Source organism: Neopelma chrysocephalum, unplaced genomic scaffold (assembly GCF_003984885.1).
Source record: "Neopelma chrysocephalum unplaced genomic scaffold, ASM398488v2 Primary Assembly neopelma1_44, whole genome shotgun sequence".
In the NCBI taxonomy this organism is placed as follows: domain Eukaryota; kingdom Metazoa; phylum Chordata; class Aves; order Passeriformes; family Pipridae; genus Neopelma; species Neopelma chrysocephalum.
Genome location: NW_020897703.1, coordinates 18,348,336 through 18,374,734, shown reverse-complemented (window position 1 = coordinate 18,374,734; position 26,399 = coordinate 18,348,336). Strand labels below are relative to the sequence as shown.

The window sequence follows — 26,399 nt, the reverse complement described above, 5'->3', positions numbered from 1 at the left end:
CACCCAGCTCTGTGGTTTTTCCCATCTGTATGACTTCTAATGAACACTGACCTTGCCTCAGAAAATCATAGCTGGTGAAAATTATTAAAGATGTTATTAAAGGCAGTCAGAGTCACGAAGACTGAAACTCACTGATAGTCAAATGGGTGGCATATTCATCACACAGATGAAATGAACGTCAAGTATTGTCAAGTATTGTCAATTATAGAATGTCTAGAGAACAGTTGGGAACAAGACATCATGGTGCTCTGTGGAAACTCAGTTGTACCAAACTCCCTGTTGACAAGGCTTTCAGTCTACACAGCTTCAACTGGCAAGGAGAAGTAACAGTAGGAGAGTAGGTGTTACCCGGGCATTAGATGGATTTGGCAACCCCCCCATAAATAGATTTAACAGAAAAACAGACAAAGGGAAGCAAGATGTCGAGTGAAAGAGGAAGAGGTGCGAACTGCTTTTGTGTAATGAAACTGAGGTTGAGAATCTTGAATTTATTACATCTGACTCTGGTGTTGAATATATCTCCACACAGGAGCTGGTACAGCACAAAACCAAATTGCCTCAATTCCAGTCTCTCTCGTCTGTTCCAGACATAAATGGTCCTCATTGTAGGACTTCCTGTGCAGGGTAGGAGCCCCTCAAAGATCTTTGTCCTGTCCAGGTTTGCAGAAAGGGGTGTTCCCCTCACATTAACCAGTTGCAGACTTTGACTTATTTATTGCAGTGTCTGCTGTAACCTCCTGAATTGTCTTTCCTACTGGGATCGGTAGATGCCATAGGAATCTGTACATGGACCCAGCTGTGAATAAAGTGTGCTTCTGCATTTTCATGAGTCTGGGGGACTTTCTCTTTGTTTGTAGGCTCATGAAAGCCTCATAGATGGTCATTTTCCGGCACCAGAGGACACTCTGCAGCGCCTAGCAGCTCTGCGGCTTCAGTATCTTCATGGAGATTATTCCAAAATAAGTTGGACCCTTGATGGAATCTACCCAGTTAACAGACTGAAATCCAAAATACTGCACTCAACAAAGAGCAGTGGCACTACCAGTCATACTCTGGAGAGGAGACGGACCAGCTTCCTTGAAGGGACATTGAAACGTAGCTTCAAGACAGGGTCTGTAAAGAAGCAGAAGGTAGAAGAGGAGCAGATGATGGAGATGTGGGTGAAGGAAGAGCTTTCAGCTGCTCGTGCAAGCATAGCACAGAAATGGACCAAGCTGCAGGGACTCTCTCAGCATCAGGCCATGGTGAAATACATGTCCATCGTAAAGGAGTGGCCAGGTTATGGGTCAACACTCTTCGATGTTGAGGTGAGCAATATATAAACTCATGTAACTACAGCCAAGGAAAGGCATCAGTCTGAAGAACAGATAGAGCCGTGTTATCCCATTGCTCAGCAGCAGAAGGGAGTTTCAGTAACTGGATGCATTTTGCCTTAGTAAGCTCAGGGTAAGCCTGCAGTACCACATACCCACGAGTTGTGACGCAGAGAGCACAGAGCAAGCAAGCTGGGACATCATGGTAAATGAAGAGAGACAATGGATTCCCACTTCATTAGACTAACAATGGAATTTGGGAATTTGGGGGAGGGAGGGGTTAAAAAAGTGGTGGCTACTGAAAGCAAAAGTAAAACCAACCTCTGTTGTCCTTACCAGCAAAAACTGCAATCCTGTTCTGCAGCAGTACAACAGAAACTGCTCAGACTGGGACGCTGTGCTCAGTCTGCTAGAGGAGGGATCCACAGTGCCAGTTTATCAGTTTTGTTGCTGCCTAGGTGAATCACATGGGAAGTTGCCTGCACTCACTATATTATCTGTAAAATAAGAAGTGGAATATTGACTTGCTACATCACCTTAAAATCTGATAAGAACTGTTAGCTATTATAATTATTTACTACTCAACTAGTATTTTACTCATAGTCATGTCATTTCTGAATCGTTGCAGCAGAAGTACCTCCAACATATCTTCTGCAGACATTTTTTATATTGGGGTGAAGAGTTGAAATGTCCTACAGGAACTAGAAACAGAGGGCTTTTCCTTGAATCAAAAATTATTTGATTCTCCACTGCATTTATGCAAAAGGTCACGTTTATTTTTCTGCAGTGCAAGGAGGGTGGATTCCCCAACGATCTCTGGCTTGGAGTCAGCACAGAGAATGTGTCTGTCTACAAACGAGGGGATCCTAAACCACTAGAAACTTTCCAGTATGAGCACATTGTTTTCTTCGGAGCACCACAGCCTAACACCTTCAAAATTACAGTGGATGAGAGAGAAATGTTCTTTGAAACATCCCAGGTATGTGAAAGCACAAGACTTGCTGTATGTTCAGTTTTATTGCCACTTCAGTTAAGCTCCAAGGAATTAGACAGGTTTCTATGCAAGAACTCTTGACTAATGGACTAAGCCAAGGGAATAGATGAAGGGAGCTTAAGCCGAAAGGGCATGGTACCTCTTGTTAAATACAGGGATAAACAGAAAAAAAATATGCTAGTTAGAAAGCAAAGGAGGTTGAATGGTCTTCCAGTGCATTGAGAAGTTCTAGTTTTGGGTGCTCATGATTGGGCCTGGTTTTTTCATTCCCTTCCAATAGATGAATGGGGAGTTCACAAATGAAAAAAAAAAGAAAAAAAAGGAAAAAAAAAGTTTTGTAGCACTGAAGTTGCTTTTCTTTGAGCTAAAAATCTTTTTAAGTGTTGTTACAACAGAGCACAAACTTGCCAAGCATTTCTTTTCTTACTGTCATGTTCACATTTAGTATTGCATGCAAAATTTACTGTGCCATGACTTTGGACAAGAGGAGTCTTTTTCAGCAAAATGTCCTGTATGACTCAATGGACTGAGGTTTTTAATGTGCTTATCCTCTGTTACTGTATTCTCTCTCCAGGTGGGCGAGATAATAAAAATCATGAAAGCATACATCAACATGATTGTGAAGAAACGCTGCAGTGTCAAATCAGCCACCAGTGTGGACAGTCACGCAAGCATCTGGACTAGGTGATACGAATGAACTGGCAGTAGTTTAATGATGAGTATTTGCAACTTGCCAGCACAAGTGTAGCAAGGATGTTTTCTAAGAATTCAGCTGACTACTGTATTCAAAACCTGAAGCGACATCTACAGTACTATAGGATTTGCACCTCTGCCCAAAGACATTAAACAGTAACAACTGTTGTTAAACACTAATGACCCAAAACTTGTTTTCCCCTTGCTTGTTTGATGAACAATGTACCTTAAAGAAGCAAAGTCAGAAGCATCCTCGTTCTCCTTCAGTGTCCTCTCTGCTGCTTTCACCATTACCTGTCATACTGGCAGAGAAATTCACAAGAATCATTTCTGCAAGACAGGAGACAGACTTAAACTTCCTTCTGAATTTTGAACATGCAGACATCTGGGATCACGTGATCATAGCACGGTCTGCTAAAAGAATATTTGTTTTATTTATTTTGCAAGCAAACCTAAAATATAAGTCACTGTGGTTTGGGTTTTTTTTTCTTCAGGATACACTAATGATCTGATCTGGTTTTAAAAGAAAATGCCTTTGCGTAGTTGAAGCCAAATGGTCCAACAGAGAGGTCAAACCCTACGTGAGAGAGCATTAAACAAAGAAACAAATAAAAACACCCAAGGTGATTCTTTACCTTCCAATAAAAGTTCACAGGTACATGACTATAAAAAGTGGCACTTTCAGTTAAACTACTAAATACTCCAACATAGGAGAAAATCTTTGGGACTAGCACCACTGCCATTCCAGGCACATTGTAAGCAGCACCTCTTGCCTAAAAAAAAATTACTGCCTCTCCCCTGAACAGTGTAAGAGAGAGATTGTTTTATTAGCATTTCCAGAAGAGCTGCTCTTCACAAACTCCAGGTATTAGATGGAGGTTGGAGGTTTATGTTGACCAGCCTGCCTGCGTTAAGATCCTTCTTTCTCTAGATGGGATTTTAGGATGACTGGGGTCCCTAAACTTTAGTTTTAAAGTGAACTGTTTCCTACTGAGTGCATAGATGCCTAGATAAATTGTTATAGGTAAGATTTTCACTTCTCTGTACAATTGTAAGCAAATGCCAAACCTGTCATCCACTTCCAGCTTTTAACAAGAACTGCTTGCATTATGGAATCCCCAAATCCCTTTCCAGTCTCCTCTAGGTCCCTTGTCTTCAGCAGAACTTGAAAACAATGCTGTTTTGCTAAAACAACTGCTTCTTGGAGGTATTTATAGCTCCTGCAATTTGAAGAAGCAGAATTTTGATGACAGTCATCTTCAGTCTCTTGACCCCAGAAACTTGACTTCAGTGTTTAAAACAATATCAGTATCAGTCACATCATAAATTAGTTGAATTAGAAAACAAGAAAGCTGGTGGCGAGCCATTTTCTATGACCCTTGTATAGTCTTGGGATCCCAGAATGCAAAGGCCCATTCTGTTTGTTAATGAAACTGCAGGACTGTATGTAATGTGGGCCTTGTTCTACGTTTAATATTGTCTGTCTCCATTTCTGAAGAAGTAGCAGCTAAGGCCTATTAGCTATGAAATAAAAATTTCATAGAAAAGTGGGAGTCAGTATGGAGCAGGTTCCATTTCATCATTAGATTGTGCCATGTCACTAACACTGTGTCACAGAACACTGTAATTTTGAGGTTGACAGTACAAGACTGTACATAACCCATGCTCTTCTCTCGTTTCCACTACACTGCAGCATGTGCAAACGCTGTGCACTTGCCACATGATCAGCCTAAGAAGATAGCCACTGCTGTGCATCATACTTCAACTGGAGTTTTGCCTTAAATAGCTTTACTGAAGGATCCTATAAACACCCCCTTGTTGTCACAAGGAATAAAAAGATGACCAGGTCACAAGTGAGAAACACGAATGCAGAGGCAACCTGAGAAGCAACCCTTTGTATCGGACCGTACACTGACTCAGTCTCTTATGTATCAGACTAGCCTTGATTATCCCTGTTCTAACTCTGCACTAGCTCTGTGTTCTGGCTCTTGGGTTGCTGCAGGCAGCTTGAACCCACTTGAAACATAACTCCACTACTATTTGTTGTAACTTTGCTCATTTCTATTACAGAATTCCTTCTTCTGTCTTTTTTAATTTGTAACTGGCTTTACAAGATGAAAGTTTAATAAATTATTGGATTGCACAGGCTGTATTCACTCATGGGCGTTGTGTGCCCATATTAAGGTGTTTACTCAGAGATCTTAACACTCGGAACTTGTAAGTGAAAAGTAGGCATCACTGGGATGAGGATACAACAACCCTTCACCACAGAAGCAAATTTTGCCTTTGGGGTGAATTACAGAAAATAGTTTGCTGCTACAACGGGGAAGGTTTGTTTCTAGTTTCTGCTATTCTCTCTTGGGATGGCTCATAACTTTGGTTAGTGGGAGATGTCTCAGTAGTTCAGAGATGGGTATTGTGGTGAAAGCAGCACAAGAAGTGAATCATCTTCCAAGGCCCAATCTGCAGGATCAGCTCCATCCCTTCTCTTCAGCACCTCCAAAGTCACTAATAACAGAAAATTACTTCTAGCTCAAATAAGCTGCCATCTGCACTTCCCACACAATTGCATGACCTGGCCACGGTGCTCACCTAAGAGCTTGTGTCACCGAAGTGGTAAATCAGAACTGAGGGTAGCAATAGACAGACCATCCCACTAGCAGACAAAAGTTCCCTCAATCCGTGCGCAGGTATGGAAACCAAGCAGTGATGCATAATCCCTGTCATCATACTCTCCTATATCCCTTGGCCAGATGCTCCGAGGGCCTTGGGACCCTGCAGATTGGTTTATGCAATTTGATTTCCAGTTGTTCCTATATTCTTTTTTCTTTATCACCTTGCATAGACTTTCCTTATTCGAGGCTGGAACTGCCTCTGCTTACTTCAGCAGTTGCTTTTCTTCCTTCAGCTGTTACATTCCTGTCTATCTGCTTCCAAAACCACACTGGCTCTGCTTAGGAAGCCTTATGTCACACACAGGCAGCTACTGGTTGGTTGTGTGGAGGGTGTCAAAACCAAACCCAGGCTGCACAGCCCTCATGTCTCTCCTGAATATCCCTCTTGTGACAAAGCACATCAGGGTCTGTCATGGCCTGTCCCTCTCATTCACTGCTTCCTGGGCTGCCACCAACTGAAGCCAAATTTTTTCTTGGTGGCAAACTCAGAAGCCAGCCCTGTTCCCCATGGATTGAAGCAGGAACAAGCTAGCCAGTCTCCTTCTGTGCAGCTGTTGAATTTCAAACTGCACTTGTTTCATCTAATACATCACTATCATGACAACAAACATGCACCACTGCAGGTCCAGCATGACTACAGCAACATTTATGAGTGGCAGCCGTGAAAAACCACCCAAGGTGGCAGCCAACTAAAAGCCCTGTCTCACTCCCTTTTTAATTCTGCTTGATCACCTTGTCAGTGTAATGTGCAGTCCCTCTGGGACTCCACCCCAGTATTTCTTTAATAGTTAATTCAAATGTGAATGTTCTAATGCGTATTTTATATTAAGTAGTTTCATGCCAATTTATAATCAGCACCTAAGCCATAAACACAAAATGGTTTATACACAAAGACACAGCCTCCGGTAAGTTGTATCACAAGCTCGTGTGTCTAGTTATTAAACCAGTTTGTAAACTTCAGTTGTTTATTTATACCTTGTTCTAAAACACACAGCCTTTCACTGTGTAGGCTGTTTGTTCTATAATTACTCTGTGCATTGGCCTCAAAATTTCATTCTCCCCTTGGGCCTTTAGGCAAATCCCTCACACATGAATTCCTGCCCCCACTGTAAAATATAAACTCCTAAATCAGTGGAATGCAAATTTGCTAGGCTCTTGGCCACTTTTTATACCAGAGATTCCTAATGCACAACTGGATATACACTTTGGCCCTGTGCCACTGTCAACACTGAGATGAATGCCAGTAACTGGATTGCCAGGGAAAGTCACTTACCCCCACCCGCCTGTCCAGCGCTGCCCTTCAGCACCGCTGGACAGCCTTCACACCCACTGGGAAGGACTCAGTCTCACGAGGCACCTGGACTCAGCACTGGTGTTTAGGTCTGAATGCAACTCGGGGCACATGCATTAAGTTGGGTGATTCTTGGTTCTTGACAGACATTCACTACCCTGCTCTGGCTCAGGCAGCCTGGCTGGCTACAGAGCACAGCTGGCTGGTAGTGTGCCCAGCTCCACCTCCTGCCCATGCTGCATCCAGGGGCAGGTCTGGGGCCCCTTGCAACCCTCAGGCACTGACCCATGCACGACGGTGCCTCAGGCCTTCCTGTGCAGGCTCAGGATTACCAATATAAACACCTTTTTTCCTGACTGACTTTTAATGAAATAGCGACAGCCTGTCAGGATAAGCTCAACTGGCTCAATAACGGGTTACACACTGGGCAGAGTTTTTGCAGGTCCACTACTGAGGCACATACATTAGTAGGAGAACTTACCTGCCTTGCTTCTTTCTCCTGTTGCAGTGTGAGGCTGAGGGCAACTCAGCTGCTCCAAGTTTGTGCCCTGTCAGGGTGTGCCCATGGGCATAGGGGTATTTAAACTAGGAGCAATCTCCTCCCAGCTCCCCTGGGATGGCTGAATCTTGGTAAGTTGCCCTCTTCGAGCAAAGCAATATAAAGGAAGGCCTGCAAGGCAAGACTGGTGTGGGGTACAAAAGCCTTTAAGCATTTACAAGTGCCCTTAATCTGCATGGTAGGAGGTGCCCTGGCTGAAGGAGGAGGGGATGTGTGGAAGGAGTCCCTCAGGGCTGGAAGAGGGGAGAGCTGGCTCCTGTCCATGACAAACTCCTCATTATTGTGTCATGAGCACTTGGGCAAGGGTCGAGAGAGCTGCTTTCTCCCTGGCTGCTGAAGGAGGGGAGAGGAGCTCGCAGAGGAGGGGAACAGACCTGCCAAGGCTGTGATGTCCTGGTCTTAGAGGATGTTCCAGCTGCCCGGAGTGGCTGTTCTGGCCCTTTCTCTGCACCCTGTGACAGTGTTGTGGGGCTGTTGGCAGTGTTCATCCCAAGTGTTTAAGGCCTGTGGCTGCTACTCTGTATAGGAAGTTGTGCTTTCTGGTCTCCGTTCCTGGCAGCTTGCACTGGTGTTAAGGCTGCCTGATTGGCTCTTGTGTCTGTGGTGGTGTATTCTCCATTTGGTGGCTTAATCGTCAGTGCTGCAGAGCTGGTAGGAGAAAGAACAGGTACAAAGAAGAATGGTGGCCACAGGAGACAATACAGGAAACTCAACCCTCAAAGCAGCTCCTGATCCTGGGTAAATGTGACCTCTATGAGCCACACACACATATAATTCATTCTCATGTAACACAAGGTGCTCTTCAAATACCCAGATCATGTTTATGAAAATAAAGACATTTTAATGAACGAGAAAGCAGTTTGGTTGCTAATGGGGATGACATTCAATCATGCATATTTGTAAAATCATCTCAACCCACTGCTTTTAAAGTTTAATTTGAATATGCATAAAGGTGTGTTAGCTTTTATGAAGTATAGCACCATGGTTCTGTAAACTTATCTCCTCTATATAATCTCTTTAAGGGAAACTATAACACATAACATCTGAAAAGAGAAGTTTTATAGAAAGCAGGAGGAATACTCTTACTTTCCATATGAGCATCCTGAGACTGCAGAAAAAGATCTGTTCTCACTGGTTCTAACAAAAAATGCACACGTAAGGGGCCAGCATAGTGAAGAAAACACATTTTGAAATAATTCTTTTCTATTGCTGAAATTCCACTTTTTAAAAATTATTCTATTTATGCTGAAAAGTAGCAAAACAAAAAGTAACTGTTGTTCTGTTTGTAATTATAGTCCCTGCTGCATTGGCAAAAAGTAATCCATAAGGACTTACACTCTGTGTTGCATTACTGCGTAATCACAATAAAAACGTCATCTGGTATCCTCTCCTACCCTTCAAATCTGTTAAAAATCTTAGTGACTGACAGATATTACGATAGAGTGCACAGGAGTTTTCAATGTGAAAATACCATTGTTGCGGCTTAGCCATAAAGGAATAAACCCAAGATAACAGCATTTTATAATGGCATTTATGCTATGCACCATTTGGAAGTTAATTTGCTATTAACAGAAAATTACCTTCTTTAATGCTTTGTCAACTCCCATCTTAAAACTCCAGAACTAAATGGGAAAGGTCCATTAGAGTGACAATTGAATTTTACTCTCCTGTTTTTCCTAAGCTTAGTTCTTTAATATTGCTCACAGTTCTTGCTTTAAAACTGTGCAAAGTCTGTTTAATTTGGTCAATAAGAACTTTTGTACTTCTTGGCAACACAAGGAATTTGACTTACTTTTAGAAAGCTGAGTGTTACATATCTCACTGTGCTCCAAACACACAGCAACAGCAGACCCATAAAGGGTCCAAACTGTAGTTCTGACTTTTAGCAACAAAAATTGTAATGTATGGTCTTAGTTTATTTGCAGCCACACCAAAAAAATATCACTGGCAGGCCACGCAATTTACTTCCTCCTTTCAAAAATGTTTAGATGTATAACATATGTCCAGAGCAATGAGCAGATGGTGCATTTGGTTTAAGGGAAAAAATGCTGAGAAGTACAACAAAAGCATCAGGCCCAAACGGTACTCAAGTGTAAACACTTGTTGATTTCTATGTCAATTAAGTTATTGATGCAGTAATACGCTAAAATAAAAATCCTGGCTGGTGTAATGGCAGATGTGGATTAACTTTTCCATGACCCAGAGTCTCCAGGGACTGGGCAAAATTCAGGAAGAGGAACTGAAGTTGTATACTTTTTCCCTAGAGGTACCACAGTCTGTGGTCGTCTGTGCTCTGGGATGAAGGATGCTTTCTCAATTCCATTGCTCTGGGACTTGGGAAAGCACTTCATTTCTCTGCTGCTATTTCCCTCTGCATCATCTTCAGTAATGTTTGTGAAGGCAGATGACCTTGTTAGTCATCTTACACAACAGGATATTTCTCCCAGCAAGCCATTACTGGAGATAAAAATAACACTGCCCCTTGACCAGCAGTTGAAGATTTTGGAGCTCTGGAATTCAGACTTCATATGGTACTTAAAATGAATACATATCATGCTTTAATTGTAAGTGTTAACTTGGCTGGAAGTAATTTAACTTTGCCCATATTTTATGAGAAGTTATGTTGGAAGCCTTTATACTTTGCTTTGGAGTTAATTTGGGCCTCGACGTGCTAATGAACTACACCTTGATTAAAACAAAACAGCACAGAGGAATGTTCACTTACTGTGTAAGCCTGAAGCAGCTTGATAAAAGTTAGGTATAACCAAGTTCCATGAAAAACTAAGTTTTCAACTGCAAAAAGAAAGTTACCAGCATTCTTTTTAAATACAAAGATATTTATTATCTCTAAAGTTTTCTTATCATTACCTGCCTTAATTCCAATCACAGCCCCTGTGCTATGTGCTTTTTTACCCAGTGAAATTAATTAATGAGTTGTTCCTTAGCTCTGATGACTGCTTCCATGGAAATAAAACCAGTGTAAGCACTTTAGTGGTTTATTTAACTTTATTCTTTCAATAACAGTACTCCTAAATAATCTTTCTGTGTATTTCAAATGAAGTGGGTTATTCACCTACACTAAGGCCCTTGTGCTTACTCAAAAAAGACTTGCCAGTGATTAGACAACTTGGGTATGACAAAACAAACATGAGAAATGGGGCCTTAAAAAATTATTTACATCATTCATAAGAATAAAATATACAATTTTTAATAAAAAGTATATATTCTTTTGTATTGAATTAGGATTTTACTACCAACTGCCACTTTACATTTCAGATTCACACCTAAAAATGCTCAAAGTATAAACATCTATAAAACTAGTAAATCTCAAAACATGGGAACTTCTAAATAATTCTCCCCACTTTTTACCGTAGGTAGAAAAAGACAATAACCAACACTTTTTCTAGTCCATTAAGTTAAAAGTCATTTGGCAAAGCACTTAGGCATATAAGCTTAACCAGAAGACATCAGGAACCAGGCTCTGCAAAGTTTCAAACACTTCTCATACCAGGGTAAGCTAAAGAATGAAGGTTATTTTCATTACACAGTAACTAACATCATAACTACTTTTTCTATAAGTTATCTCTGGAAAGCAACTGTTCACAATTGTGCCCAAAGTACCAAACAAACAACAAAAGTGCTTTTACTTCTTTGATCAGCAAACTACCACAATGGCTCCTTTAACTTGCCCCTTTCAGGCTGTTGTTTTAACAGGCTCAAAATAGTATCTCTATAAAGAGTTCTCTATTTCTCAACACAAATGATAAACATTCGCTTATCAAAATAGTGCAAACAGGAACAAAGAAAAGTGCCATCAACGTAAGTAAACTGCAGGAAAAAAAGGCAGTTGAACATTGTGACCTCGCACCGCTGCTTCAGAGAAATCAGTAGTAGTACTCTTCTCAGCACATCAGTCCAAATGTATTCCCATTTACCATCTCATGACACCACCACATGCAGAACGGATTTGGTTTTTGCATATCCTCCTTCATAAAAGTAAATGCGCTTGTTCTTTGTACTGTGCATTTAAAAAAGTCAAAAGACTTCTTCAAAACATTAAGTGATCAAATCATTTAGTAATTAATATTTACAACTCTCTCTTCCCTTTTTTCCTTTATAGCTTTCTTTGGAGTGCATAGGAAAGGCTACAGTGACACATCATATAAAAATCAAGTTTAAGTTTTATGTAAAATACTCAAGTATTTTTAGCATTTATGTACACAAGTTTTTTTACCATATATTCTTTCTCACTCTTTCCTTAGACATATCTTTTATCTTCTTGGACAGATGACATATTTCACCTATGAAGTTACAGGTTGGTAAACTATAAAGGCATTTAATCCTAGTATAAGTAAGAGTATTGGGGGAAGTAAATTTTAAATGTATCCATTAAAGTGATGTTGCATGAAGTGCTGTTGGCATTAATTTATTCCATTAAAAGCTCTTTCCAGTAAAAAGAGAAAATGCTATAAATTAAAAAAATACAACAGAACTCTAGAAACCTTGCACTTTGAAAGGCTGAGGCCAAACGTAAATAATTACTATTGACTTTTTATCAGAAAATTGCACTTGCATATAAAAGAACAAATTTTAGCCCCCATTCATAACCTTATTACTTTTCCAAAAAGAAGTAATAAAACATCAAGCAGCTGATTTCTTATGGCTTCACACAGTGAAGTTCTTTCTTAAACTAACCAGAAGGAAGTTTCTCAATAGCCATCTTTTGCGAACATATCATCGGTTTCATCATCGTTCATCCCTCTTTGATACCGTACTGAAGAGAAGGCACTCCAGTGAAGACGCTTCTTTTTGTAGAGATAGAACACCAGTCCACCAGCAAAGACTAAGATAACTAGCAGGGCAAATGCTACAGCCACACCAGTGTGATTAGAACCTGAAACAGAACAAAAGACAAACAGTTATTCTGTAAGAGTTTTGGCAAGAATATTTTGTCATGGGGTTCACGCTTAGGTAGCTCTACGCTCTTCCTGCACACATTTAGTTGAAGTCAAGGCAAACTCCTTCACCATATTAATAGTCTTCACTTCATCACATGGGAAGTTAGATGCTGATTCATATGGGTATGCATTAGCTTATTTTTGATCATTTTGTTGTTAATTTACTAATATTTAGGTTGGAAGGGACCTCCAGAGGTCAAAAAACCTACTTGTAAATGCTGCAGTCATTTAGAGGTTTGTATACCTCATAAATCTAATGAGGTCCTGGACTCTTGGATGGAAGCTCTTGGAATGGGAGATAATTATACTTCTTACTGAGGTCTTCCTTAGCAGCATGAAGTCAAATCTATTCCTGCATTTCCACCTCAATGAAAATGTAAACAAAATCAGAAAGATTTCACTGCTTCTCAGGAACTTGCTTGCTTAATGCTCGGGTAATTGCTTTCTTTCCTGTACAAAGCAGAGCATGAGGAAGTAACATGCAGCCTGAGCCTTTTTCTGGAGCTCCTTTCCAGAAGCCTCATCAAGACTGAAAACACAATCTGATTCCACCTACACCCATGACTCACCCATGACAGATATGCTGTGGTAAGAACTAGCAACTACTCTATGCTCACTTTTAAGTGGACATTTCAGTTCTCTCCCTTACCCACCGAGCGGACAGTGAGAGTCAGGAGAAGTAAATTCCTAGACAATTTGTCTCTGAATGCAATTTTATGGCTAAACAACAATAGAAGGCTCTTGCTTAGGCAGAGGTACTTGATGGGTTCTTTTGTGAATTGCACTTCAGTTATTTCCACACAGACTTTACCCAACAAACCAAAAAACCCTGAAAACAGCCTCTACAAAATTAAGTCTCCACTAAAGGCAATGCCTCTGTACCTAAAGGAACTTTGCAAACCACTCTGCTTTGACTACGACTGCAGTCAACTTTGGACCACATGCCAGTTCTGGACATGATAACACTGCATTTTTCACTGGCTTCTGCAGTTTTATTCTCCCAGTTGACATAACTAACTGATGAGCCATCCAGCCAGTTGAGGGATTGACCTGTTGGGAAAAAACATTGCTTAGTTTAGATCACCAAAACATGCTGTAATGCTACACAGTGTCATTCACAATCTGTTCATTTCTTTACATTGCTAAAAGGAACAGGGCTGACTATCCATCTCATATATTAAAAGGAGTAAACATGAACACGTAACTTTTAGCCACACCTCTTCTCTAGGCCTTTAGCAATTGATGCATTTGCAGCTTAACCATTAGGCACCAATAGCAGCATTGGGAAAAATGATTTTCAGTGACTCCTGATTACCCTAGGTGTGCAACAGGAAGAGATTTTACTATAATGAAGTCCAAAGGGCTTTATAATGCTAAATAAGGGATTCCAACCTCAAGCAGAAGTTAGTGTAGGCTACCAACACTATGAAACTATTCTTAGTTGAGGATTTATGCATTTTCATTTACCACATGAAACATTAATGCTCACACATAGTTGCTACTTCTTACCCTTAGAGTTCTGAGCCAGACCAAGCCATACATTCTTGGTGATGAGATCATGTTCCCTTACGTGTTTGCTCACAAATGCATTTTCCTCAGCATCAACTATAGTCAGAAGGGTGGCTGAAGGACCTAAGTGGCAGAGGAAACCAGTCAGAATTGCAACTTACAAGATTTTTCATGGTGCTTGTACATTGAGTTTTCTGTGGGAATAATTACTGTGGGAAAAGATCTGCTGATCTGGGCTTGTAAAATAAGCTTGAATTAACCTTCAGAATAAAGACATGAACCTCCCATCCCCTAAAATACAGCATGTTATACAAAATGGCTTCAGATGACTGATTATTCTAGTAGGTTATAAAAAATAAAATGGGAGTAAACTTACTGCAGCTGCAGACTACACATACAGAAGGTATCAAAAGATACGCCCATTGAAAATTACTAGCCTTGTCCAAGTAATAAGCCATTTTCAAAAATATACTTGAACAAAAGTTCAGCATTTTGCTGAGTCAAGTTAATTTCTAAATTAATCCTCTCATTGTGCCTCAGGTTCTTATATACTGTGTTACAGTAATTAAGGAATAAGAGGGAGGAAAGGGTATACTATAGACATACTCAGAGAGTACCCACTCTTTACAAGCCAGAAGCTTAATTTAGAGGAAATTCACTTTCAACTGTCAGACCAAATTGTACTCAACAGAAAACAGTATTCAGGACTGATTCTTTTTCATCCTAAATAGTGAGTTCAACTTCACACTGTAATTCCATAAAAGAAAGTAATTCCATAAAAGAAAGTTATGACAGTCACTAACCTCTCAGTTAAGGTGATTAAAACTTCTGTAAATGAAACTGCTTAACAGCACCTCTGCAATTGCCCATGCAGCTCAGCAGACATAAAATCCTTTAATTTGACTAAAAATTAAGTTTTTTAGTGATATTATGTGCCTTAATATCTACAAAGTACATGCTTTGAACCATCTGAAAAGTTAGCAGGCAGGCCCCTGTTAGCAAGCAGCTACTGCAAGGATATATAACAAGAAAGCACTCCCAAGAGCACTAACACTGTACACAGATAAAGTGTTTTCCTCCAAACTGTAAGCCTTAAATTTCTGATCTTCTACAACTTGCTACCTGAATTTTACTTGCAGATACCTGTGTGCCAAAGAATCTGTCAGCACAATGCAGCATTTTATGAAGAATTTTCATCAGATATTCAAAGATAAAGTTTGCTATTGCTTTTCCTAAACTAAAGAAGAATAAAAATGGCAAAGTTGAACTATAATCAGTATAGGTTTTTTGGTTGTTGTTTATTTCTTCTCAAATAGTGGACTAATTACAAGTTGTAATGTGATAAAGAATCTAAACATACTCAGTTTCTTGCAGACTTTCTTAGCCTCTTCCATATTATATACTGAAAAATTGTAGAATGCCATGTCAAACGCGTAACAGTGATCCTTGTACTGTACCCACTGTAGGGCACCACTGCTCTGCGGGCATCCTGAGGCTCTGCTCACTTGCTCTGGCTGGAATTGCCTCTCTGCAAAGACAAAGAAACTTGATGTTATTTCTGCTGCAGCCGTTTGCACGCAGTCTCTCTGGAGTAACAGGACAGTAAGTACTAACAAGGACTACTACTCCTACCAAGAACCACTATTCAATTATCTTACATTCCTTCTTTATGTGTCACAGATGAATTTGTTTGAAAAGGCTTGGGAAAAATTTTTTCTTGCTTTTTAGTGGGTTTTGAAGTTTGTTGTACATATTTGATAAGTACTTGGATTCAGGAAAGATACATACAACACTTCATATTCATATCACAGGTGATTAAAAACTAACTAGGTTTGTTTTAGGTATTCACCACTGGAATGGAGAGAATTAATCTCCCTGAAGTACTAAAAAGTGTTTTATCATCCCTGACAGAAAACTGAAGAGGGAATTGTGTAGTATTTCAACCTTCATTTCTACTTCTAAATAAAACACAGAGACAAAAGACAACTACACAAAACCTTAATAACACTTACTGTTGGGAGGGCTATAACAAATGGCACCTTCAGCAACATTTGTACATTTTGTACGGTTCCAAGATCCTTTAGTATCCAACAGAACACAGTTCTCAGTAGTATTTGAGTTTTCTAATTCCCAAGGATAGTAGTCGAAGTCACTTCCATCTGACCATTCAAAATTAGCTTTACTTCCCTAATTAAAGAAAAAACCCACAACTTATTAAAGAAAAAAATCACAACTTCTAAACCACATACGGTTGTGGTTTAAACCTTATCAGTCATGAGTTAAGTCATGTAGCAATATTTGTCCCTTGTATGGGGGTAAATTAAAGTGAGGGGGTCTCATCTAAATCTATAGTAAATAAATGTACAACATAGTTTGCATTTTCCAATCAATTCTTAACACAGAAATCCTGATTATTTGTGGGAAATGAGAAAGTACAGCACGTTTGCAAGTTTAAACCTGCAATGTGCCTGTTTTATTCTAAGGGGAACATTTCATTTAATTCCATCCTGCTGTTTCATTTAAGCAGTCTGCCTTCCCTGCTATGAACGTTACTGGATATGTTGCAAACTACCAAACTGTCGAGATGACCTCAGTGAATAAAGCTGGGCAGCTGAGGAATGGTTTTCAGTGCTACTGAAAACCACTACTTCAGATACATTCCTGGAAACCCGTGACAGTGAGGAGTCAGTTGTGCAAGGAGCTGTTCAGGTCACAGGACACTGGAGGTAGAAGAGGTGCACGCAGAAATCACACACCTCTGCAGAGGGGTATTCCTGCCAACTAACTATGGCCAGGTCTGGCGATTAGTGAGGGGAGCAGGGTCAGTGCCACAGGCTTTTGGGTCCACAGTAAAGCAGTCAAGGAGGAAAAAGATCTGCAGCTGCCTCTTGCTACACCTCCTGGGAGAAGGGACACATAACCTGCTTGAGAGCCAGTTCCTGAACTGCTTTGGAGAGCCAGTCCTGACCTGGACTAAGCAAGTTCCGCACAGCCTTGTCTCTCTATTTGCTGATGGAATCTGATTCTACAGAGGGCCATAAAGTCTGAAGCCTCTAAAGGTAGCACTGCAAATCACACATCCTTGTGCTGCAAGGAATGATGTATTATTTTAAAGTGTCAAGGATTTGGAAGAAATATCTCAGTGTGGCTACATTCACTAACATTTAATATTAACGTAAATTACACAGGGTTGAAAAAGGAGGTAATACACTGCATGAAAGACAGAATTTAAGAAACTGCAAAGAAGCATCAGAAAATATTTCATATCTTGTCAAAAATATTATTTACAGGCTCTGTTACAGACGTCACCAACAGTATTTACTTACATCATGAACTGACAACCCAAGCCACAGAGGATAACCATCCTGTTTGACAATATCTTCTAGAAATAACTGTTGTGATTCACTGTGTACACTTGCTAAATCACTCTTATTTTGTTTGCATGCTCTCAATGCCTCATACCACGTTAATTTTTTCTGAAGGATCCTGTATGTTCTGTTTCCATGTGGAATAGACTCGGGCAATGGAGGTTTGTGCTGTTGAGGTCCTGTTTCAAAGAATAAGAAGACAACAAGGTCTGTGCATTTGTTCATGTTATTAGGAAGAAAGCATTAAAAGTCATCTATATCAATGTAACTCAAGCATTAAAGTGTTCAGTACAAACTAATATAAAGTAAGTTCACTTTTGCTACTTTGAACACTGAGTAGTTGCCAGACGAGCACAGCAAACACATTCCTCCTGATCAGAGTATTACAGCAGTGATGCACAGAATGACCACACGACCCCCAGTTGCCCATGACAGCTGTGCCATGTGTTTCACTAGGAGCAAAACCACGGCCTTATATAGCAGGAAACAGGATTTAAATTATGACTCTCATCCTACACTCCAATGCTACTTACCCATTTCGATTTTACAGGCAAGAATACTGTACATGTTATAGTGATTGGCATGCCAACTTTGAGAATAATTATAAATATCCCAAAACCCATCAAGGTTTACACCAGCAAAAAAACTGTTCTTCTTTATGATAGGTCTTCCCAGCCTCCAGTTATTGTAAGTCAGATGAGTTTCATCATACCACTTGAGAACTTTATCTGTGGAAAACATTGCATATTTATTAAAACACTGGCATTATGTCTACTAATACCATTTAACTTTGAATACATTAAGGACATTAACAGATATTAACTCTGGAAAAAAATGCAGTGATACTGGAAGTTACTCTAAATCAGTTCCATACCTAATGCTAAATATGTTAGCATTACTCATCCTGGCCATTTTAAGTCCTGCTTTACAGGGAAATTAAATCTAGACTAAACAGAACATATTGGATCTAATTATCACTGAAACAGAGAGCATGTCCAGTTATTTCCTTCTAGAAGATAATGACAAATATAAAGCATTATAGGTTTGCATTCAGTTTGACTTTAGTTATAAACTAAAACATGCAAAAACCATGCACTTAATGCTGAAAACTTTGTCTCCAATCTAGTTATTAAGAAAAAAAACAACCCTTAAATCTTACCACTGTCATCATAAATCACACCCAGCCAGACCCACAGAGCCAGACCGCTGAATGAATGAAGCTGCTCAGTAACAAAGTTGTTCTCTTCTTCATCTCGAACACTCAGAACAAATGCTTCTGGGTCTGTTGAAAATTTTTTTACGTTACTTTCTTACAAATTCACATTTCAGTTTCAAAGTATGCATTCTTTTCTATTACTGTTAATAATTATTACAGATAGGTCAACAGTGTGCAAAGGTCAGATCTTTATAACATAAGCAAACAGTGCAAAAAAAATGTTCAAATGTATTATCAGTAGTGCTTCCCCTGATTTTGTGGATAAGTGAAAGGTATCAGCTCCAGAGATATCTCTGGGTCTTACTGTCACTTCCAACTCAGCATATGCAGTGACTCTGTAGTAAAAATTTTCTGTATAGAACATAAAAATATCAGCAATCTTTCATGATTTGCATGAACTTCCCTAGTAGGGAAACAGTATTAAGACTGAATTGAAATCAATTCACAAAAAATAAAAATAATTTTTGGAAAGATGTACGTCTGAAGATTTCATGTAAGAGGGACATTGTTCCTAAGCTTACACTTTATTTATTTAGGATGAACAGAAAAAGTCTATGTGCTTTTCTGAATTGGACTATTCTCAGTCTATTTACTTTGTTCACCTAAGTGTTTCACAAAACAGAGGGAAACCACGAATTAAATGTGATTGTAAAGCCAGAATGTTGCCAAGGGGATAACAATTATGCAACCTATTTGAAATTGGCATATTATAGGGAAAAAAACCAAACCAACCAAACACAAAAACAAACCTTCCAATTTTTCAGACATCTCAGAGTTCAGTAGTTCCTAGCCCTCTCTCTTTCTCTCCAACTCTCCTACCCATGCTCTGGCACTTTTTATCAGAGTAGTGCAAAAGCAAACAGCATCAGGGAGTCCAACACATGCATATTTCCAAATGCTACAACCTTTCTCAACTCTCACTTTGCTGTCTGTCATTGTGAGACAGTGACTCAGATCTAAAACTCATCTCCCTCAAGCTAAATCCATAAATACCTGCAATATGACAAAGTACTTACTCATTTTCCTGCATAAATGATGAGCTTCTTGAGACTTCAATTCTCTCCATCTATTTTTTGTTATCATAAAAGTGTAACAATTGTTTCTAAATGATATCCAGGGTGTATTTTTAATCTTATGTGGGCACTTCACTTGTGTAACTTGTTCTTTTTCAGTCTTCTCTAAAGAAAGAAAAGATGACATTCAGAACATGACTTACTATTAGCACCACCTAATCTGACACCACAAACCAATTTCAGGTACTATTTAAAAATATGTAAGACAAATTAAGTGCCATCCTCTAAATGTGTGACACGTCGTTGCTTTCAGTTTCCTCATGATGATGATTTTTTTAAAGCAGCAAAACCAGCTCTACTAAAGAATACAGTTGCTTACAAATTTTCAAAATTATTATGTTAAATAGGTTTAAGAATAAAATCCGTACATAAAAGTGCTAAGTGTGGGTCAATAACTAAAAGCTCTTACTGCCTCTTTTGCATGGCAGATCACCATAACAAATAATCTACTTCATAGCTAGCAACACATCTAAGTTCTGTGGTTTTATCTAACACTTGAGGAGTGAGAAGGACTCTTCCCGCAGTTGCCTAGACCGCAAGCAAAAAATAGTTAACGATGTCGTAATGCCACACTTCACTCTGACTTGGGATGTACAATGGCTTAGCTCTGTCCCTTCACAGAAAAAAACCAAAACCCCCCTAATTATAATGGTCACATAGGGAAGCTATCTGTGATGATCTCTCAGAATGATTGTTTTCTGAAGGATACATAACTAGCAAGCACTTTCCTGAAAAATAAAAAAAACATGTCCTGCTATATCCCTATCTTTCCTGTTATAATTAGTAGATATTTAGATGGGGTTTGTGAACTGCAGATACTTTAATTTACACCTTTCAAGTCAGTGTCCATCTCCTAGCTTTATTCTCCATATACTCATGCACCTCTTCTCTGTATAGACTTCCATGTTTGAAGAGATTTCAGGAGGTCCCAATATTAAGATGTAAATAGTACAGAGGTAGCTGAATCTTCTTCCACATGCAAGTGGGACAGATTAGTATGCAACAATCTTAGAGAAGCAGTGCAAAGGTACAACCAGTAGACAACAAGGGCAGTTTGACCCAATGCATCCATGCTGAATTTATTTCTAAGGAACAAGTGGATTAAGACCAACAGGTGCACACCCCCCCATTTGAAGCTGGTTTCTTTTTTTCACGGCATGCAAAATCAGCCTGTCTGACAAACTGTAATTTTAAAAAAGTTGTAATTTTGAAGTTATGAGCTCGAATATTCAAATATGTTTCACAATAAAACAAAATTCAGCTTTATAAATATCTTGCTAGTATACATACTTTCTGATGCGTAGCAAATAGCACCTCGATTTTCAGAGGAACAATCAGAACTTTTCCAGAAGCCATCAGTATCCAAAAACACACATTCTTCGTTTGTTTCTTCATCATCTTCAGACCAGCGACTAAAACTAACATGTTTCCCATCCAGCCAGCCATAATGCTTTCCACCCTAGCAGTGTTTAAGTAAAAGGGATGAGCTTACATAGTAAAAAATATGAGGTACAGAAAATGACATGATAATATATTTACACTGGCTAAACATTTACAGTGTCTCTGGTGAGAACTGTAAGCGTTCCACTGCCCTCGTGATCTGATCTGCTGCTCACAATGTAACAAGTTTCATTATTTTAAGTTTTGCAGTTGCAAATATGTGAATTAGCTGAAGTGGATGGCAGATTATCCAATGGTGATGTGTAACTACTGTGTTTATGGAAAAAGGCCTGGCAGTGAGATGTCCAAATTGCATCATTTGCATCTACAAATCAATGGTGGGTATAACTACCTGGTCTTGGAAAACTGGTAATAACTGAGAATAAGGTCCTGTCTCAGTTACTCCATACTGAGTTGAAAGTAATCTATTAAATAATTAATTTATTTAATGTATTAGATGCTGCGTTCCTGCTCTGGAGGATGCAAGAGGAATAAGAAAAAAACCACATACAAGCAGCATGTCATCCTTTAAAAAATCTTACATTTGAAAGTCATCTTCTGGAAATCCCCCTGTTGCTTTGTTATTTAACTTATCTTGTATCTTTCTTTTGTGTCTATGATTCCAGCACTGGAGTAACAAGTTCTGTTGACCAGTTTCATTATAATGTCCTTTCATGTGATTTTTAACTGTGCCCAAATAATGAAGTGTTGCAATAGTGAAAAGCCAGTGCATGCCTGTACTGTATGCCCCAAAATGAATCATTTGATCTACACTTACAGATAAAAAAAAAATCAAAAGAGGAGGGAAAATAGGTTGTCTGGTTTCCACCTCTTCACAAAGATTAAATGGCTGTTTCCTTTAAAAATTTAAAAATACTCTCCATAAAGTACACATTCAAATTTTTATGTTTTCCCCCTACTTTGCTAGAGTACTCAGTAGCCCATTAAGGACACTGGAAAAACATAACACCACAGATGCTCAGAGAGCACCACCAAACTCTGTACAAGTCACTTCTAAAAAAATTCTAACTTTTTTCTTGCAATTATCTCCAGATTCATGTGCTTGACAAAAAGACAAACCCTGCAAGCAAGCCCAAGGCATTTCATTAACAGTTGAGACAGCTCTTAATCCACAATAAAGATTTGCAAGAGGTCCTCTAGCTAATAAGAGCAAAAAACAGCACCTCCTGTATTTTTTCAAATTCTTTTGACAGAACAAACAGAAGGAAAAAGAAAAACCCACTGACCTATCTCAGGGATGTCTCCCTCAAACTCAAAATACAGGCACAAATAATATGAAGTAACAACAGAATCTACATTAAGCTTCAGAAATTTATCTCCAGAAGTGTTCAATGATTCAATTTGGATTTTATTTGCCACTTCTAGTTTCTCCCTTCCAAAACAGATTTTGGGTCATCTTTCTAGAGAGGTACTGTAAAGAGTGGCAATGATATTAAACGGCAACACTAATTACTTGTTTGTTTACAAAAGAGACAAAGATGATTCAGCAACCTATGTCGCTGCCACCCTACAATATATCCCTACATCAATAGTCCTTTAAAAGAATTTTCTCATCATCATCAATTCATCCAGTGGAATTCGAGAACTATGTAACTTCAAGAACTGAGGGTTTAAAACATTAATCTTGAGACACTTCAGATGCTTATCCCTAAATCAAAACAGTTACCCCAGAAACTAATTTTTCATTGCATTTCTTTAACTCAGGTTCTGTGCCACACAAGTCCCAAAATTACTTTAAGCCATAGTCTGAGGGAAAACCAAAACTTACATCTCTGCTGAAGAGTCCAATCCAGAGTGGGTAATTATGAAGGGCCGCCTGAACAGCAAGAAAAGCCTGCTGGAACTGATCTGTAATGCTAACCAGCTGCATCTTGTTATTTATGCATGCAGCCACTGCATCATTCCAGGACAAATTCTTCAGAATTACCATGTATTGAACATCTTGATAGCTCAATGTTTCATTAATGACTTGCTCTGTCTGGTTATCAGAAGTTCCTATACATAAAAAAGAAATCCAGTAATTAGGTAGTTAAACACTGTAATACATATTTAACTCCCAATGTCTCTGTAACAATCAGAAAATCTTTCTGAATAACACCTGGAAAAAAAAAATCTTAGACAGTAGATTATGCTATAATTATAGTTAGAAGCAAGAATCTTTAATACTGTAGACAGAAAATTACATATTTAAAAATAAGTATTATTTTCATTCAATGTAGTTTAAAGTATCTTTTTTCTCAAATTAGGTTCACATCTATTTATATCTGGCATTTTTAACTAACTGCTAAATAATATATTGAATTAAAAACATATTATATAACTTTAATTATACAAAAATGGGAGAAGGCAACTGCTCTCTGCTGCAACACAGCAACAGCTAAACTTGACTCATTTATCTCTGTGAAGCCTGTGGTTTATGCAAATCTAATGGGCCCTAAAACTTGTCTATGCAGATCTTGGTACCGCATAGTCCCAGAATTCCTTACTGCCATCCATGAGTATAGTGAGAACTGGTTTTGCCTCCATGTGTGCTTAACTAATTGCAGAAAATCCACCTTGCATATGGAGGGATATAATTCACTATTTGTGCTCCAAGCACTGAGTGTTATCACAGTTATCAGCATCATACCTGACGGCATACAGCTCAGCAATGCATGACAACTGGAGTTAATAAAAGATACAAATATTCCTGTGGATGGTAAGTTAAAGCACACAAATGGTAACCCCAAAAATTTTATACACAACCAAAACCAAATTTGCTCTCCAAAAGGTAGAAATCCCTAATATTTAAAATATCTCAAGCAGGAAAAGGCTTGTGGGGGAGGAAGGAGAATCACTTCATAAATAACAGGATATAAATGTTGACTGATAGGCTGACAGGGCCATTTTCCAAAACATAAGATGACAGAAACACAATATTAATTTGATATTTACAGCTTTCAATAGAGCAGAAGAGTGACAAGGCTGAAACAGATTTTTTCAAGTGGTTTGTGTCTGCTGCCAAATGCTTTCACTTAGTAAATAGCTACAAAAGATAACCATGGAACCCAGGGTGCCATCACACATCAAGGGGTACCAAATTGGAAACAATGCAGTAAGCCAAGTGTTTATTTCTGAAAAAATAATTGCTAGTGATTACAGCCTCAAGAAATTCTGCAAATCACAATCACGCTAAGATTTCCAATGAACATGAATTGTCCTTTTCCCTAGGATAAAGTCCTAGGCAACCTGGACTCTCTCACAACTGTTGCTGCAACCTGCTGAGGTCCCTTCCAACCCAAATTATCCTTAGATCCCTAACATAATGATGATATAAGAGCAGACAATACAGAACACATTCTGCCAGTCTAAAAACCTTTCTCATTACATCTTCTATAGTTATGTCAAAGAAGCACTTAGTATTTAGTCATCCCAGACTAATAAGATATTGATATAAACAGATACACTGTCAACCTCCTATTCATAAAAATCTCCTTTTCAAATTTTTACGTCTCTTCCATCCAGACTTCTAATCTCAACATCTGAAATTTCTGAAGTATTTGGCATTGAAGTAAAGAAGATTTTGTATGTTAAATGGAGGTGGAGGGGTGGGAGGTGGAAATCTCTGCCTATTTGAGAATGAAGGTGGGCATATTCTTGGCTGTTTTATACACCTAGGGGGTTTTTTTGGTTTTTTTGTTTGTTTTTTTTTTTTCCAGAAGATAGCATGTTCTTTACTTAAAAGGATTATTTATATAAAGGAACTTACTCAGAAGTGGGTGTGCTGAACATTAGCCCATAGCAGTAATAATATGCATATAATAACTAAATGTGTTTGATCTTATTCCAGTAGTTGGCATTGGCCAACCCACGTGGCTACATCTGAATATTATTTTTAGTTCAGATTAAGAAATCCTACTCACACCAATGGATCTGTATGAAGCTAGGGAAAGCTGCATCGCTCCAAATCATCACTCTCCATGTAAGCACTCAAGTTTGCTCTGGAGAGACCACTTTCAATTTTAAGAGTCTGTGATACCTTATATTCTGACAGTACTAAGAAACATAGGATATGTTTAAGGAAGATAGAAATATTGTGAGATTCCTTCCCGGGGCTTCTCACTTCCACAGTTCTGAAAAGGAAAACAGAGTCACTTGTTCCACCCCTTGATGTACATCACCTCTATACCCACAGAACATTAAGGATCCATCTGCTGAAGTATGATTCCACTGAAATCACACAGTCTCTCAGGAAAACAGATTCCCTCTGAACTTGGCTATAAAAAACTATAGGGAAAATTCTGAATGTCTTGACAAAATAGGTTCCAGATCATCTTCCACACTCTGCTTTTCCTAAATTTATCTGCTCAGTCTCTACAAGAATCTTGCTCTTCAAGTGAAATAATTTACATGCATTAAAAAGCCTCCTGGCACATGCACTTTAAGTGTAAACTCTGGCTGTAATTTATTTTGACTCTTCAGACTTACCTATAGGACGCTGGCATATACCCAAGAAGTGCCTGTCAGCACAAGCAGTGAAATTCCATGTTCCAGCATACTGTGATTTGGGATCATTGAGGATTACACCACACTGATTGTTAAATTCTTCATCAAAAAGCTGAGAGAGAGAAATACCCTTATCAGTCTAAATAAGGCATAAACATACTTGTGTAGAGGTGAAGTAACATGAGGCTAGGAGAACCCCAGCTGTCTGAACTTGTTTAAGTTTCAAAGGAGTGGTGCAATACAGCTTACCTGTTTTACAAACACTACCAGGTGCCTGGACTTAGAAAGATTTCCTAAGTTAAATACACTTCAGAAGTTGTCATCCAAATAAAGGTAAACAGAACTCCATTACTGTCAGTCATCTTGTTGGCCAATTAAAATGACTAACTAGGGGATTTTGCCTGTTACATGTTTTTTTGGTTTGGGGTTTGTTTGGGTTTTTTTTAGGATACTGTTTCAATGCCCTTTTTTTTTGATACAGTTCTCAATAGGCAAGAGAAGTCAAAAGCCAGAACTTACATCCAGTGGAATTTTCCTTAATCTTCCTGTCAGGAGTGGGTGAAAGTTACTATACATCAGTCTGCTCTCATCTATCCATTTGTTTTCTCTTGTGCTGAACAGAAACTGTAAACCAATCCAAATATCTTTTGGCATACCAGGAAGCAAGGATGTTATATAATCTGTTGAGCAGAACAGTAAATGTACATATTGTGGTTCAGAAAACAACAGTAAACATCTGAAAAAACAGTTCACATAAGTAAGATAATGCAACACCTGCTTGTATTAATTTTCCCAGCCCTTCAT

The 26,399-nt window shown here is 38.9% G+C and overlaps 2 protein-coding genes and 1 long non-coding RNA gene across 7 annotated transcripts in view; 1 reads left to right on the top strand and 2 right to left on the bottom strand.

The window, feature by feature from the left end:
• The window catches only part of LOC113965397 (unconventional myosin-X-like), a 91,652-nt gene extending 86,504 nt beyond the window's left edge, over window positions 1-5,148 (top strand). For all 3 annotated transcript variants that reach the window (XM_027678773.1, XM_027678774.1, XM_027678775.1), the window contains 3 exons: window positions 858-1,307; window positions 2,101-2,292; window positions 2,882-5,148. In XM_027678773.1, the coding sequence (XP_027534574.1) occupies window positions 858-1,307; window positions 2,101-2,292; window positions 2,882-2,995 (756 nt within the window). In that variant the 3' untranslated portion in view covers window positions 2,996-5,148. The remainder of the gene's footprint in view (window positions 1-857; window positions 1,308-2,100; window positions 2,293-2,881) is intronic.
• Window positions 1,028-9,015, bottom strand: LOC113965400. Of its 2 annotated transcripts, none has more exons than XR_003533539.1 (4): window positions 6,949-7,116; window positions 3,227-3,330; window positions 1,702-1,810; window positions 1,028-1,113 (listed from the first exon to the last, which is right to left on the bottom strand). It is a non-coding gene; the product is annotated as an uncharacterized LOC113965400 (long non-coding RNA). The 2 variants fall into 2 exon arrangements; XR_003533538.1 differs by lacking the exon at window positions 6,949-7,116 and adding an exon at window positions 7,900-9,015 and having other exon boundaries at window positions 1,029-1,113.
• A 1,497-nt stretch (window positions 9,016-10,512) lies between these two features.
• Window positions 10,513-26,399, bottom strand: part of LY75 (lymphocyte antigen 75) — a 43,837-nt gene continuing 27,950 nt past the window's right edge. The window contains exons 23-35 of one of the 2 annotated variants that reach the window (XM_027678776.1): window positions 26,115-26,275; window positions 25,578-25,707; window positions 22,879-23,111; window positions 20,940-21,108; window positions 19,593-19,754; window positions 18,520-18,642; window positions 17,894-18,088; window positions 17,319-17,539; window positions 16,005-16,179; window positions 15,353-15,520; window positions 13,993-14,115; window positions 13,366-13,533; window positions 10,513-12,419 (exon numbers count right to left, since the gene is read on the bottom strand). In XM_027678776.1, coding sequence (XP_027534577.1) covers window positions 12,235-12,419; window positions 13,366-13,533; window positions 13,993-14,115; window positions 15,353-15,520; window positions 16,005-16,179; window positions 17,319-17,539; window positions 17,894-18,088; window positions 18,520-18,642; window positions 19,593-19,754; window positions 20,940-21,108; window positions 22,879-23,111; window positions 25,578-25,707; window positions 26,115-26,275 — 2,213 coding nt within the window. In that variant the 3' untranslated portion in view covers window positions 10,513-12,234. The remainder of the gene's footprint in view (window positions 12,420-13,365; window positions 13,534-13,992; window positions 14,116-15,352; window positions 15,521-16,004; window positions 16,180-17,318; window positions 17,540-17,893; window positions 18,089-18,519; window positions 18,643-19,592; window positions 19,755-20,939; window positions 21,109-22,878; window positions 23,112-25,577; window positions 25,708-26,114; window positions 26,276-26,399) is intronic. The other variant, XM_027678777.1, reaches the window with a different exon arrangement.